Source organism: Lissotriton helveticus, chromosome 2_2, assembly GCF_964261635.1.
Source record: "Lissotriton helveticus chromosome 2_2, aLisHel1.1, whole genome shotgun sequence".
Lineage (NCBI taxonomy): Eukaryota > Metazoa > Chordata > Amphibia > Caudata > Salamandridae > Lissotriton > Lissotriton helveticus.
Window position 1 is genome coordinate 379282953 of NC_136060.1, and position 16780 is coordinate 379299732.

General features: G+C 45.4%; 1 protein-coding gene across 2 annotated transcripts in view; it reads right to left on the reverse strand.

Moving 5' to 3' along the window:
• The window catches only part of CFAP99 (cilia and flagella associated protein 99), a 381916-nt gene that overhangs the window by 100453 nt on the left and 264683 nt on the right, over positions 1–16780 (reverse strand). For both annotated transcript variants that reach the window (XM_078679007.1, XM_078679006.1), the window contains exon 8: positions 10922–10990. In XM_078679007.1, the coding sequence (XP_078535133.1) occupies positions 10922–10990 (69 nt within the window). The remainder of the gene's footprint in view (positions 1–10921; positions 10991–16780) is intronic.

The window sequence follows — 16780 nt, forward strand, 5'->3', positions numbered from 1 at the left end:
GATTGGAATATTTATGATTCCGTGTATTATCCATTCACTGACAGGTCGTTCTGACATTGTCATTGGTAATCTTTCTAGTTTTTCAATGCTCAAGATTGTATAATCAGCACCCTTTTGCGCCATACCGATTTGTCTATCAGTAAGGTTAAAGATTTGGAATAGTGACGTTGTGTTGATTAAACGCCAAGGCACATAGCCTGAACGCAGATTTTGTAACGTCCAGCCAAGCTGTACAATAGAACGCAATTGTGACTGACCATGTTGTAATAACAGTAAGTCTTGCGATAATATATCGATTGCTGACGACACAATGCTGTCCAATGAAAAAATTCTGGAGGACAGAGTCATTAAACCATTGTCCACTACAGAAAGTGATTTTTCCAAATTAATACGGTCAATTTCCCGTATTCTCTCTGCTGTTTCAATTTGAGTAATCTTCCAGGCCTCATTGTATGCTGCATATACAGAGGCTGCTATGAAACGTTTTTGACGCTGTTTGCGTGGTCCCAAAGTGAAATCACGCAAGTCAGCACCATCAGTAAGTAAAGTTAGGTGTTGCTTAATTTCAGCCAGTGTGGAAGTTTGTAGCCATTGAAGGCATAATTTGCCCACACTGTAGGTGGTAATTATCCCTGGGTGATGTCTTTGGGGATATCTAGGGTCTGGCCTGTTCATTTTGAAACCCTGTGTTTTGTTCAGGAATCTGTCTTGACAGTTATTAGTATCTGTGGGCCAGATCAACCACTGTTTCCAATTTGGATGTGTTCTGTTTTGGTTTAATATATGGTTTACGTCTATCTCTTCATCTGTATCAGAGTTATTGCTAAACATTGTTGGCTTTGGAATAGACGGTTTAATTAAATCTTTGATTTTGGCTAGACCAAGACAGGTGGTTTGTTGAACAGTGTCATTTAAAAATATCATTTGTTCTGGGATCATGCAGGCTCTAAACAAAGCTTCTATACCCTGTACTTGCCATTCTTTTGTACCCCAAACACTTTTCAATTCAACATTTTTGTCCCAATAATCAAAACCAAAAGTATTCATTTGCTCGAAAAATGAGTCTGAATATAACAATTTTGTGTTGGTTATCATGGTCTTGGTTCCTGTCTTGTTTGACAATTTAAAATAAAATGCTTCAGCATTACTTGTGTTAAAACCTGAAAAATATGAATATTTGTCGTAAACGGTTCTTGAGCTCCCTTTTGGAGGTGTTGCACAATGTTCCCATTGATTATAATTTAAAACATTTCTAGGTTGTGCAGATCTATGTAAAAAGTGATTACCATAGTGGTTATAGCAATACATACTGTCATAATTTGTAGAACCCTGCAAATAATCATGTTTGGTAAATTTAGCAGACATTACTAAGTCAGACATCATGTTATTAATGCTTTCGAAGTCCCAATCATCAGCAAATGAGTTTGGTTTTGCAAAGTCACTCAATGAGATCTTAATTTGGTGTGGATATTTCAGGATCTGGACCGGACCATAAATTTCATAGTCAGTGTTGTCCCAGGCTACCCCACCAGGTATTGGATTGGCTGTGAAGTTGGCTGAAGAAAGTTCTCTTTTCTCGACGTGTGAAGATGTGTGTGGTTTGAGGATCAAGTTGATTTTCTGACTTGCTGTGTCCATTTTAGCATATTTTCCCTCAATGAAGCGTCCCAAAGTAAGTACCATGATGAGCCAAAGTATGAGGATAAATGCACCAAAACCCACCCAAAATTCAATCCATGGAGAAATCAGATATGTTTCTTTCAGTTGTTTCAAAAGTTCCTTAGCTTTGTCTTTAAAGGATTTTGATGATGGCTGTGTCTTTGATTCACTGAAGCCTTCAGAGGAATCATAGAAGTTTATGAAGTAGCCGGATGCAGTTCTGTCAATTGTTCCAATTGGTTCAGGATTTTTGTTTCTTGCATTGTCACTTGGTACTTCATTATAGAGTGGTGTGTCTCTGCTAAATGTTTTTATTTGGGTTTTCAGAGGTCTTAGTTCTATTGCATTATTGCATAGTCCTTGTTGTTCTTCTGTAGGCGTTTCGAATGTGATGAGCCTCTTCGTTAGGACCTCTGTACTGGTAGCAAACCTTGGTGTTCTGCTACTTATTGGGAGTCCACTTGGCCTACTGTTTGTTATCGGCCACATGTTGTGGTTTTACCAGGTCGATGGATACAACTCGGTTCTCCTTTTTACCAGCAAGTGGCGGTAGTACAACTGATCTTGTCCCGTTGACAGACAAGACAGGAACTGCTTTTCTGTAAGAAGGCCCAAATTCCTTCTTTACCGCGATCTTTTCCCTGACTAGATCCCCGACTTTTGGAATCCAGACAGGTCTTGCTGGGACAGGTGGTGGTTCTTCAGTGGTTGTTGGCTGTTGTTTCAACTTTATGTTGCTCAGGTCTTTTCTTGTTTTGTTTAAGTCCTGCAAAATAGCCAAACGGTCTTTGATATCAAAGCTTTTTTCTTTCACCACTGAAGTCTGACTATCAATGTCAGAGATCATCATCCTAGTTCCAAATAATAATTCGTACGCACTGAATCCCTTCAGAGAATTTCTTGGCAAGTTATTGAGACTACGTTGGACACTTATTAAATGTTTGACCCACCCAGCTCCCGAACCTAATATCCTTTCCGCTATAGATTGCTTTATGTCTTGGTTTTTTCTTTACACCATCCCGTACCCTCAGGAAGGAAGTGAGAAGATTCCCGCTGGACTGTGCTCATTCGGCCATGTTTCCCCCCAGGCTGGTGGGCCTGAGTGAAAACAATGGTCGAACGTAGCATGCTCTTAGCGTATATGCCATTTAGACTCGCAAATCTTTGTATAACAGTCCGGACGTCAGCCGAGTGCTGGTGATCTACATTATAAGTGGAAACTAGCCTGTATATGTTAATCGCAAGCCATTCTTTTTACTGGTAATATTATCTGCCGTAATACGACGAGGTATCAAACTGTTTCTCTCCCCACTGCGATCTCTATTGCAGTTTGGGCAGTTTTTTACAAACATGGTATGACGCAGGCTCATGCCTGGCCACCAGTACCGTGATTGAAATTCTTCCAGTGAATTTTTTAATTTAAGGTGTCTGAGACCCTCGCCCATGTGTGCGTCTGCGATTAACAAGTTTCTCCTGTCCATGTTTGGAATCACTCTATCCCCCACTCCAGGGATTCGAGCAAAAGGGACGGAGTTTGCATCGATTATGTATGTATAATTGAGTGGATAGTTGATCGGTAACGCTGAGCAGTCGCCTTTTGATGACGTTTTCACCGCCAGCACTGTTTCACCGTCAATGTATTTTAATGTACGCTTTTTTCGAACTACGGGAGCCGATTTAGTGGCTGCCGCTGCGGCTGTTTCAGCCAATGAATTCCCTACAACGTGAACGCCATCACGTTGATGACTCAGTGAGTGAGTCACGTGAGTCTTTGGTAGCTCTTTCTGTAAAAGAGCTATTTGTTCCCAGAGCAGTTTCTGCTTTATTGGTGCATCTGTGTCATCTTTGTAACCGTTTTGAATCCATGTCTGCAAATCGCTGTTATATGATTTGACGCAGTAATATGAATCTGACACTATAAGTGTCGGGAATTCGCGATCCGCATTATCTAGCGCCATTTTTAAAGCTAATATTTCAGTTTGTTGTTCTGAATTACTTTCTACTGAGTGTGTCTTTGTTAATAGAGGTTTTAATTTACCTCCGCGCCACACTTCTTTTGTAATCTCACATGTGGGGTTGTATGCTTGTTCTCCCCAAACGGACGGTTGAGCATGTCCGTCTGTATAGATTACACAGGCGTAATGTCGTAAAGGCAGAATGTCGATTGGCAGAGGATATGTTTCTTCATATTCTAGATTTTTTAATTCTTCTAGTTCTGGATCAAAGTAGTAGTACACTTTGTCCGTTGTGATAGAATTCACCCATTGTATCCATTCCGGATTCAATGCTGTTGTTGGTAAATTCCACGGTGTTGTTAATGCTTCAAAGGCTGATTTTGCTGTTCTGACTGTGATATGTCTACCGTCCGCTTGATCTTTCTCTCTAGCTATTGCGGTTTGAACTGCATGAACAATTTTTTCTTTGTTGCTGAATTTCTGTTCAGCTTCTGTGTACAAGTGTGATTTGAATGCAATTGGTACCTTTTCCCCCTCATTAGAGGTTAGGTATGTGAATCCGCATCTCCCTGGGATGAGTCGAATCACAAGATTGCGTGTGTTATCACGTGTTTCTAATTTTGTTTTAATTAGCATGTCTGTTTGTAAGGATCTCAAAATTTCTGTGTGTATTTGAGTCCAACTGGATCTTTTAAAGTCTGGTTTAATTAGATCATAAAGGGGTTTGACCCTTTCTGCGTAATTTGCAATGTATGTTCTTCCGAAATTTAGGAAGCCTAGAATTGACTGTAGGTTTTTTAGTGTTCTAGGTGCTTGGAGTACGGCACATTTCTCTAGGAAATTGTCAGCCAGGCTTTTGCCTTCACTTGATAATTCATATCCTAAGAACAGGACTGTCAGATGGGCAATTCTGGACTTTTTAAAGTTGAATTTGTAACCCTCTGCAGCGAACCCAAGTATTATGGTGTTCACTCTTTTCAAGTGAGTCTCCAAGTCATCATCTGTTAAGTAAATGTCATCGACATAAGATAATGCTTCATCATCATATAGTTGTAGTAATTCTGTTACTCTCGCTGAGAATACCCCCGGGCTGTTCTTGTACCCCTGGGCTAACCGACAGAATTGTTTTTGAGTGCCATTTACTGAGAATGCAGTTAAATATCTGCTCTCTGGTGCTATGTTTTGACAAAAGAATCCATTGGAGATGTTCAAGGTTGTTTTGTATTTTTTGCGCACTATGTTATTCATTAGTGCAGCACTGTGTGAGTTTTGCACTGCAAAAGTTTTGCAACATGTGTTAAGGTGTCGGTAATCCAAAACTAGACGATATGAATTGTCTGGTTTGGAGACCGGAAACAAAGGGTTGTTCATTTGTGAGGTGCAAGTTTCAATCACCCCCTGGTATTCTAGCTGATCTAGTATTTCATTTACCTGTTTTTTAGCTTCTTGCTTAATTGGGTACTGCCTTTGTGCAGTAGGTTGTGATTTTAACTGGATTTTGTGAGGAGGGGAGTCCTCATCCCATCCTACATGATTTTTATATAAAGCAGGTGCTAGAGCCACTGCCCACTTTCTAGCAAGTGTGTATTTTTTATGAATTGGGATATGATTCGAGAAGGCAGGCATAATTACTTCTTCGCCATGAGGGCACTCCCTGACAAACTCTGGTGGCCAGTCTTTTTCAGCTAGAAGGATATCATAGCCCTTGTAGAGATTATCCCAAAATAGTCCCCTTATTTTCCTAGTCTTATCTCCCTCTATACGTAATGTTATCTCGTATATCTTGTGAGGTTTGCTAACCCTGGTGTCTGCAGTTTCTACTTGAAGATATTCATTCGTGTCCACTGTCTCCAGATGATTCATAAGGACTTTGCGAGCTATGCTCACTTCTGCTGCGCTGTCTAGCATTGTCTGAGCCCATTCTCCGTTTTTCAGTTGTGTCCTCAGTATTCTCGGCATTGTTAACTACCTTGATACTGGCTACCTTCTTTTTTGGAAATTGTAATTTCTTTTTTAGCTGAGCAGGTTCCTTGTCTTTGGACTTGGTGTGCTCTTCTCTTTGTTCTGATCATCCTCTTCTTTCCGATTTCTGCGAGGAATTCTGAAAAGATTGAGAGGGACGTGTATCAATGTCTTGATATCTATCAGACTTCTTTATATTATCCCTATTTCTAAGGTTATATCTTTTCCCAGAGGGGTCACTCTGGGGTGACCTGTGTCTCTGGTTCGGAGATTTCTCCCTTCGCCTAGGAGACCTTCCTCGGGACTGGAATTTCTTTTCTTTTGGATTGGATTGTTTGTTTCCATCCCAGGTCTTTTTTGGTGAATTATTATTAAAAAATATTTTTTCTGGACTTTCAGTCAGTTGCGGTTTTACTGGTATTCCACCTAAACTATCTCTACCTAGTTCCTCATAGGATTTTTCTTTGATTCTGGCAATTTCAGCTGGTTGGTCTGCTATATCTGTCTCTTTTAACCTCTGGCGGATCGCCACGTTGGCTGCTTCACCTTTTATGTTGGCTAATAATATAGCCGAGACCTGCTTGAAGTATGTCAGTAATTTCATACCAAGAGTTAAAGCGGGCTCTGGACCGTATTCGTCTTGAATTTGTTTTAGCACATCTGGTATCACCGAAATGGATGGAACACCGTGCGTTTTTGTGTAGATGGAAGCAAAGACTGTACCCCAAGTGTCACAGTCCTCAATGTGTGGTGCGATTCCCATTGGGAGACAGATAGTCAGAATCCTGTGTTTTTCTAATGGGGTGGTGTCAGGAAACACCGCCTCTATTTGGGTAATTTTCTGTGCCAACCAGAATGGTATTTGTTCCTGTTTAGCCGGTACTTTACCTAGGCAAGACTGGATGTTCTGTGGTGTAATTTTATTTGTGTTCCCCTGGTGAGGGGTCAGCTGTGGAAGTTTAATCGCTGGCTGAATTGTTGAAGTCCGCATCACATACTGAACTAATTGTCTATGAATTTTTATTAATTGTTTTAGTTGTACTAAAAGATCTGCTGCAGGCATTCTTTCGAAGTCTGGATGTGGTGTGTATCCGGCTAGGACCGGCCACGTTGCTCCTGGTCTACCTAAAGGACCGAGCCTGGTGATGTGATTATTATGTTTTAGGGCGCCATCAAATAAGAGCAAATGCTCTTGGAATTTGAGTGGTACTTCCACCTCCTCAAAAGGAGTGTACTCATTAGGAGGTTCCTCTATTTTGTAATAGTGGAAGTACTTTGTTACAGCATTAGCTGCTGGAAAATGTATCCATGAATAATATACCTCTGTCTGCCGATATTCGTGTGCCTCAATTACGAATATGACTGTGCCACCTCTAGGTGTCAGTCCATTTTTTATAAGTTTTAGAGTTATAGATCTCCTTTTGATGACCGGAATGAGTATTATATCCGCGTCTGCTGCTTGCATGGTAGCATCAGCATCTGCGAGTTCAGTTGCTAATCTAACTGCCTCTCTTCTTCATTTTCTGACATTTTACTGTCCTGAAGGTTATTTTGTTTGTTTGCAGATCAGGTTTCTTATGGAAACAGAGATTAGATGCACAATATTTTGGAACTGTTTATCCTTCAACGTTGACTATACCAAGAACCATACATAGGAGTTCCCTCCTGCGAGGTTTTGGAGGATATTACCTTTCACCCACTCCAGACGTCTTTGGAGTATTGTGGGAAAAGGGGTCTGAGTGAGAAAGCACGACTGAGTTACTCTAAATGTCTTACGTTAGTTTTATCGCCCTTTCCAAACGCGTTGGGCGCCATGTAGTGTAGTTCCTATCTTCCCAATAGGCTCTGCGCATTGGAATAATACCTACAGCAGTAAAGGCCTAGGCCAGACGTTAACTAGGTCTACTACTGTCGATACTAGACTTAAGTTTTGGGTTTGCCAGCATAGCTCAGAGTTCGCTAGAAACTTTCTCGAATGTTCAAGGAGGAATTAACTTCCCTGATTAGACAAGAAGGGATTTAGTTTCTGACAACCATAGAACATGACAACTTTGCTCTCCCCTAATCAAGAGTCAATCTCGAGAGTCGTGTGAACAAAAGGCAAATTATTTTACTCAGTCAGTACGTGCATTCTTAGTCTCATCAGAATGTAGAGAAAAGGAAAAGACGGGCGTGTTCAATAAAAAGGTGTTATTTATTGATCAGTCTCTTTTCTCATACAAGAGAAATGGATCGATATTATTGCAATACTTATAGTTAAGTAAAGTGCATACATTAAAAGCAATAGTATAAAGTAATACTGTAAAAACATTGATATGGTTTCTAAGCCATATGATGTTTAAAATGAATAAAATATATTTACATACACATATACATTTGACTAAACGTACTCAACTGGTGTTTCTAAATACGCCTACCCCGTGTACCTGACCTAAGCCTAATACGTGGGCGGGAATAGAAAGTTACAGTTTAAGTTAAGTTTGTTTTTGCCAAGTGAATAACTAAAGAATTCTCTGTGAGGGGCTATTCAGTTCTGTACCTGGAAGTTAGGATGAATGAGGAATGGTATCTCTCTCTCTGGTCTCGATATTCCAGGCTGCCTGCGAGGGCTACTCGGAAACGCCGGTGCTGGATTCTCGGCAGGAGAAAGCAGCTTCTCTCAGCGCGTCAGGAAGGCGGGGCTGCTGCCAGCGGGGTCTGCTCTGCTCTCGGCTTCGGCAAGTATGGCTGCTCCGTCTCGTCACCACGCGTGTGTTTGCATAGGGCAAGATCGGTAATATTTATACCTTTAAGGTGCCGAGATTGACGTAAGGATGGACATAGATACGTCAATAAAGATGTCATACGATTTGCTCGTTAGCACATTCTTTTACTAAAGTTCTCGGTGAAATCAAAACAATGGCCGCAGGGTTTTGCCCAGGTTGTCATAGGTTTGATTTGTTATGAGAACTCCGTATGCCTTATCAGGGGCTGGAGGAATATCGCTTGTCTAATTAGATCGCAAGCGTTATGACTTAATCAGATAACACGTTCCTGTGCCGTAGTGTGACTGCGTCAGATAACGGTATCTGCATCATGGGGAATTTCTGCCTCATGGGCTGACTGCTAGTTAACTTGTTGGTTTGTTTAACTAGAATAGGGTCAGGAATAGGGGGATCGATTCAGAACCGATAGGAATACATGACAGTATAGCAAAGTTACTATGGGCTCCCCTGCCCCTCTAGTAAAATATGGCTATATTTGGGTACAGTGGGCCCCTCTTATCTTAGAGCTCCAGTGCCACTGCATCTGCTGCACTGCTGACAGCTGCACCATTGGCTCCTGCTTCTGCTCCTTGCCTCCAGTGCATCCTTGCGGCTGCTTGTTTCCTTTGCTCCTGCTGCACCTTACTGTCTCCTCTGCTCATGCTGCGACTCCTTGTCGCCGGAGCTCTGGTTCTGCTTACTGCCACCACAGAGGCCTTGTAGCTCCTTGTCTCCTGGGCTCCTGGTGCTGCTCGCTGCCTCTGGAGTATCTTTGTAGCTCCTTGTGACATGAGCTTCCGGACTATTCGCAGTCTCTAGTGTGGACTTGTAACAATATTTTGAACTTAAAAAAGTTCATCGTCCAGAACGAAACACGTGTCAGCTGTCATGTTACATAACTGAAACCACCCATTACAAATTGACTCTCAGTAGTGGCGTAACAAAACTTGAGGGGTCCCCCTGCAAAGTACATGGAGGGGCCCCCCTCTGGACTCACTTTGGAGCTTTCAGGCCAGGGGACTGTGATGAGGGGGCCCTGGAGCTCAGGCCCCCCACACTGCAGAGGACCTTTGTTACGCCACTGACTCTCTGAATGGCTCCCTGCATGAAAAGGACTGAAGAAGCTTCAACAAGTGTGCATGATTACTTCATCATCACTTATAACTATTTAAACACTCTGTGTTAAAATCACTCCCAGCAAACCGGAGCAACTTGAAAAAATGTATTAATTTTAAAGGGGTTATTGCCATAAGGAACAACTTACCTTCAGCATTATCTGGTAGAGACTCGATCTAGCTGCAGTTTCCTTACCTGATGCCTGGGAAATTTAAAGATAGGGAATCTGCAGCTAGAAGTCTCTATCAGATATTAAAACCAGAGAACTTTTTTTCCACTGAGAAAAGATGTACACCGCTTTGAGTGAAGCCTTGTCTGTTGCACGCCGGTCCACCTTACTCTCAACAATGCTTCATGGAACTAACTATACCTCTCCTCACAAACTCACCTTCTTGGTGGCTTCAAAAAAGAGGCAAAGTCCTTCCTCATGGGTAAATTCCTTGGCTAAACCCGTTCTCACAGCCTCCTGAGAGACTATTGCCTTATCCTGCGACCTTTTACATTACTCTTGTGATTATTGTAATATTTTGTCTCGTTGTATAGCTTATCCTATCCCTCAATGTACAGTACTGTATGATATCCTGCCCTCCTACGACCCCTTGACTCTGTAAGCTCTCCGATGTACAAATCTCCTGTATTTTGTTTTGACCTGCCTTGACCTTGTATTACTTCTATGAATCTGTAAAGCGCTCTGATACCCTCACGAGTCAAGTTCGCGCTCTATAACACCTTAAAATAAATAAATAAAATTCCTTACAATGTAAAACCTTTTCTAGCCTATCTGCTCATCCCTTTTTGACTCATCACAAACTTACCTTTTTTAGTAACCTGTCCCTGCTATCTAACAATATCCAACCTCCTGTCCCACTCTACTCATCTGATTCTCCCCTTGGATGCATTATTACTAGTAATAACATCTAACTGCTATTAACTTAATCTACCACAAGGAGCTGGAGGAAATGGTTTTAACCTTACCTAAGAGCACAAGTCTAACTTTAACCCAATAACCGACAACAGACAACAATAACTAATGACCACTGTATTAACCGTAACTCTGGGTAACGGTGCTGCATGCTACCTGTCATAAAAGATAGTATGCTCTATAGTAATCCAATTACAATACAATACAATGAGGAACTCGGTCACTTACACAGCATTTGATACATGCCTACATTTCTGCACATTCAAGAAGGACATTGTGAAGCAAAAACCAGAAGCATTTGATTTATCCATTATCCTGAATTAGTGAGAGTAACATTTTAAAAAAAGAGTGAGAAAATAAGTGAAACATCAATGATGCTGGCCAATAAACAGAAGTGCTTTTTAGCTGGCATCAATGAAATTCTGGATTGACAATTGGAGGTAGAAGAGCTACATATATATCTTAAATTATGCACAAGAACAGGACAATAAAGGAAGTAAAATAGCAAACTAAAGTTTCTGTCCCTGGCATTTCATTCATTTCCTAACATGGAACATTGTTACCTTGGTACTCTCTGACTTTTCTGCGCCGGCACACTTGAACTGTCCAATGTTTGCTGTCAGTAGTAATTCCTAAAACGTAAACAGAGTTGTCAATGATTCGTCAAGCAAATTTGGAATAAAACGGGTACTGCCCATGAAAAACAAAGACATGAACCTATTAAAAGACCACACTGGAAGTCGTCTCGGGTGGGGTCTAAAGGTGCCCGTTGCCACCCAGTGCAGGTCAGCACTCTGTGCATGGTGAAGGTACAGATCCAAGGCCTATACGATTGCAAGCTTATGTATATTCCTAATGGGACTACACTCTTGGTCATCATTCTATGCACAGTGAAGGTATATACTGAAACTAAATACCATGTGACATTGCCATTGCAGGAACATGGAAATATGGTGTAGACATATTTTTAGCAGCCACTTCTATCAGAGATCTAGAAACCAGCAGATATTATTGTTTTGCCTTCATGAATTGAAGACACCTGCTTTGAATCACGGCTCAAATGCGAGTAACTCTTAATTTCAAAATGCTAACAGGTCCAAGCACACATATATGACCCCTTTGTACACATTGATGGTGAAAGACAAATTTTAACACAAACACATAGTAATATTGCTGTCGATTTAATATTCATTGCAGGTGCTCCAGCCAACACGTGTTTCATCGCTATGGGGATATGGCTCGCAACTTCCTCAGGGCTGTATTGTTTTTGTAGAGTAAATTCTGCCTTCCTGCCAGTTGTACTTCCGTCCCGTCTTAAGAGGAACCAAGGACAGACCACATGGAGTCAGGGCGCGAATAAGCGCGTTTCCACGAGCTGCTAATCACAGCATCGCACCCAAGGAATTACTGACATGACACTGAATTACGTGTGTGTCAGATGAAGTTTCTACAAGAAACGGGTATCGTGAATATTATCCCAGCCCAAATACGGCTGGGACGGAAGTACAACCGTCAGGAAGGCAGAATTTACTCTGCCCCCTCCCCCCGCACTGAACCCTAAAAGAAACCCAGACTTTTTGGCCTCTTGTTTTTTACCCTATTTTTGTAGGTTTTAGGACTCAAGTGCTAAAGTGCATATGCTCTGTGTGTAAATTGTTATTATGTATTGGTATTTCCATTATTGACTTATTTGATTTACTACTAAGTCCCTAGTACAGTGAACTGTGTGTGCCCAGGGCCTGTAAATCAAATGATGTTAGTGGGCCTGCAGCACTGATTGTGCAACCCACACAGGCATCCTTTCACAGGGTTCCCAGACCTGCCATTGCAGTGTCTATACGCAGTTCAGACTGCCATGTCGACTTGGCAAGTACACCCATTTGCCAGGCCCTAACCTTCCCTTTTCCTAAATGTAGACAACCCTAAGGTAGGCCCAAGGTACCCCTGTGGGCAGGGTGCAGTGTATGTGAAATGTAGGACATGTACTGGTGTGTGTGACATGCCCTGATAGTAAAATACAGTGTATTTCGTTTATCACTATAGAAAGGCTATCTGTCCAATAGGAAAAATGGACGGTACTTTATAAAAAGTATAAGTTTCCATTGGAACGAGATAGAGAAATAGAGTTTAGTATGCCTGAACTCAGAATGGAAAAATGCATCTTTTAGTTAAGATGAGTTTTATGTTGTGTGTTTGAAAATACCACTTTTAGAAAGTGGGTATTTTCTTGCTTAGCCATCCTATGTGCCTCTGCTGGTTTGTGTATTGACTGTCTGTTTTGGAGTGACAGGGGCTAGGGGTGTGCATTGATTGCAGACAGCCACTGGGGGGGTGGGGGGAGGGGAGTCTTGCCTTTCCTGGATGACTCCGGGCTGGGCTTAATAGACCTGGGCTTCATTCAGAGTAGTAGGAGGAGTTCCACTAGCACCTGAATAGATCTGGTCTGCATTCAGAGTAGTGGGCGAGGTCAGTGGAGCAGTTGGGAGTGTAGAAGGTGAGTCATTTGTTGAGGTATGTTGGTCCGGCGTCGTGGAGTGCTTTGTGAGCGTGAGTGAGGAGCTTGAAGGCGACGGAGAGCCAGTGCAGTTCTCTCAGGTGGGTAGTGATATGGCTGTGGATGTCGAGGATGAGGCGTGCGGAGGCGTTCTGTATGTGTTGAAGTCTTTTCTGGAGTTTGGCTGTGGTTCCCGCTGAGTATCTCAAAGGGCTTGAAATAGAAATTGCCTCCTGTTCACGAAGTCTCAGGGACAGCAAAGATTTCACTTACCTCTGGGTACCGATTCTGGGACCGTGGGAATTTCATTTGTCACAGAGGGGGAAAGCAGCTGACACTGTCACCGACACCGCTCCTGACTCTGTATCCTGAAGGCACCGCAGAGGACACCGCCGCACTTCGCACCGCAACCCTGGTCTCACCGACAACGACGACCGCCGTGCCACCGAGCCGCTGCTTGCACCATGACCTGTGTGCACTCGCGCACCGCCTCGCTTCACTCTGCTGCCCTGGTCTTACCGATGACGTCACTGCCCGCTGACCTCGACACCAGTGACCGCACCGTGGTTTTGGGGCACTGCTCATAAGTCACACGAAGCACCGTCCCATCCCACACTGCAGTCTGGGCTGACCCACACCAGCTCCCATCAATCGGCGCTGTCGCTTGCACAGTGACCTGTCAGCACTGCCACGAGTACTGTCTTACTCCTCACCACAGCCCTGGTCTCACCAACATCGCTGGATGACCCTCACCGAGCTGCTGCCTGCACTGCAACTTGAGGGCACCGCATGCTGCAACACTATGCTTCACATCGCAACCGCGACAGTTGCCACGACCGGCCCGCACCAACGTGGTACACCAGAACCAAAGGTACTGTTTAAGAGTCTGCTGTCACTAATGCCAGTCCACACCGAGGCGGTTGGCCGGAACTGTTGGATTCTGTTGTTTTCAGCACGTGGTAGCCCCGGACGGAGCTACCGGCTTCAAGGAACTTCATTTTTAAAGTTATTCTTGCAAAGTGCATCTATTTGATTACTATATGTTGCTCCTTTATCGTTTTGGTCTTGTTTGCACAGATTAATATGTTTTTTTCTCTAAAACTGCTGTGGTGTCCTTTTGTCGTATTTTAACTGTATTACTCTGCCGACGCCAGCAGCAAGCGCCAGGAGGTGCTTGAAAGGTAGAGAGCGGCTGGAGTTAGGCGGGCTGCTTCTCTGATTACTCGCCACGTCAAAGCCGAACCTGTGATAATTACGGTCGGGGAGACTGCAACTTACCGCCACCGCCACTGCTCGGGGGAGAAGGACTACAAGTCCCACCACTCTTTCTGCGGAGCTCTCTGCCGACGCCAGCAGCAAGCGCCAGTAGGCGCTTGAAAGGTAGAGAGCAGCTTCAGCCGAGCGGAACGCGTGCGGGCGCGCACCGGGCTAAGCCTGGGCCAAGGGTGGGCCCGTATTAGGCCGTCAAAGGCCGGAGGAGGCTGGGCTGGGCCACCCCCCTTGCGTTTGCCGCCATAGTAACATTTCACGGTTGGACTGGAAAACTTTGGGAGGAAATACGCGGACTGGTCTGCATATATCTTTTAGCTGTCCCGCACTGTAGTACCGAGAGCCAGAGTCCTTGTTGATTCCTCCCCAGATTTCAGTACACCACCACGAGTGTAATATAAGATTAAACTAAGTCATAAAGTATATTTATGATTTTATTTTCTAATATCCATCAGTATGAGTAAGCGAAAGGCGATAACTGCTGTGGTAGGGGGTGGGGTAAAGGGGACTTTCAACGCCTTTCAGCGGAGTCGCTGTTAATTCATAAAATCCAGCTCACAGAAAAGAGACTATTGCTAGACACAATCTTAGATCATAAGCGATCATCCATGGGATCTATAGCTAGGTGTAAATCTCCAAACATAGGGATTTCCCAAGGTCAGCCTAAACCAAATTCCAGCATTAGTACTAGTGCCCTAGTTCATGCAACCCATATCACACAGGCGGATGGTTCACCAACACATCGCACTGATTCGCCCACCACTGATTTAAATAAGTCATAGAAGAGGCGGAGGGGCACACCGACCCAACTTCTCTGTTGACCGATGGGGCAGGGATAGGGGAAGGAGAGCTGGTAGCAGCTGTGGTTCAATTAGGTGTAGGAACCACGCCTAGGGATGGTGAGGAGGTGGTCACAAGATCAAAGAGGGCTCCAAAAGCCACAGGTACATCACAGATGGCATCGCCTTAAGCTGACACCAGGGCCTGGGATACTCGATCGGGGGGGAGGGGGCAGCACCTGTCGAGACCCACGCAAAAACAGAGGGGTGTGGCAAAGATGAGTAGGATCAAAGATCTGGCAGGACCCATAGATAGCTCACAGTGTCAAAACTGCAGGAAGATGGAGCTGGATCAGGGAGTGGAAAAGGCAGTATGGCCTAAGTTGGAATTAATATTAATTACTCACTTGGGGCCTGTGCTTGAGAAAATTAAGGCAATTGAGGAGAAACTTTCCCTGCTATGTGTACTTGGCAGTAGTGTGTCTTCCACACCCATGGGACTCGGGTAGGAGGTATCAGAGGCCACACCACACCCTGAGTCAGCCACGAGCACTGGGGGGCGTGGCTAAGCATGCAATGGGAAAGGACGCCCTGAGGTAGAGCTCCGGTTCGAGCTCCCCTTCTCCGGGCCAATTATCCATTAAAATTATCCGGTGACAGCTGAAACTGCAGGCGCAGCGGTGCCAAGATGACGGCTACTGCTCAGTGGTTTTTGTGACCAGGCGGGAGCCTCTAACCGCACCGGGGGTGTCCAGTGCGGCGCGGCCGCAAACGAAACTGCCCGCCCGGCGAGACCATCTACGAGAGGGCAAGGCGTGAGATTCAGCGCTGGGCCCTGGGGCGCGGCCTAGAGAGCGAAGTGGCCGCGCATACCGCGAGGAGCTGCGTCTGGCGGAGACGATCACCTCAGCAACCCGGGAGAGCGCTGCAATTGTGCCGCACATCCGACTGTGGTCTACCCTGGGGGCCCCTGAGCTTTTGGACAACTGTGCCCCGAGAAAGAGGGCCTGACCAGAGCGGCGGGGCCTTCCGCGTGAGGCCGAATCCTGTGGTCACGCGCTGGGCTCTGGGGTGCGGCCTAGCGGACGGAGAGACTGCGCAAGAATGGAGAAGCCGAGACCAGTGGAGGAGAGCGTCGTGGCAGACTGAGGGCGCGCTGGAGCTGGGCCGTGCAACTGGGTGTCGCCCATACTGGGAGCCCCGTAGTACTGGAGGGCGGTGTCCTGCAACGAGCTACCCACCTGGAGCGGCGGGCCCATTCGGGCGAGACTGGGACCTGCGGCCACGCGCTGGGCCCTGGGGCGCGACCTGACAGGCAAGGCGACCGCGTCAGCTTGAGGGTGCAGAGGCTGGCAGAGGTGGTTGCTGTGGTGACCAGGAGGTGAGTGGGAGTTGAGCTGTACGACGGGCTGTCGTTGGTCCTGGGGGCCCCGCGGACTTGGAGAGCAGTGCCCTACAACGGAGTGACCGCCCCGGGCTGCCGGGGTTGGTTGGCACGGAACTGGACCTCTGGCCGAGGCGAACTGTGTCGGGGGCGGGGAGGGCGCTGCCTGCGGGGGGCATGTGGGGGGACGCCACCAACTGCACGCCTAGCGGCTGCCCTAGGACCATGACTCTGGTTTACTGGGGGTGCCTGCGATACCGCCACCAACACTCACCGTCTAGAACCGTGTGGTGCGCAGCTCGGGCCTAGGACAAGGTGCGGACACCCTCCATCCCTGGTTCCTCATCGGCCGACGGCAGACTGCGGCGGAGAGACGCGGCCGCCATTCCAGGTACAGCTCTCCCCTTGGGCCCCCCCCCCACTCGAGCGCCTGAAACCCTGCGCTGCCTGTGTTGCCGGCTGCGGTCTAACCGCTGGACACTGCAGGAGTAGGTGC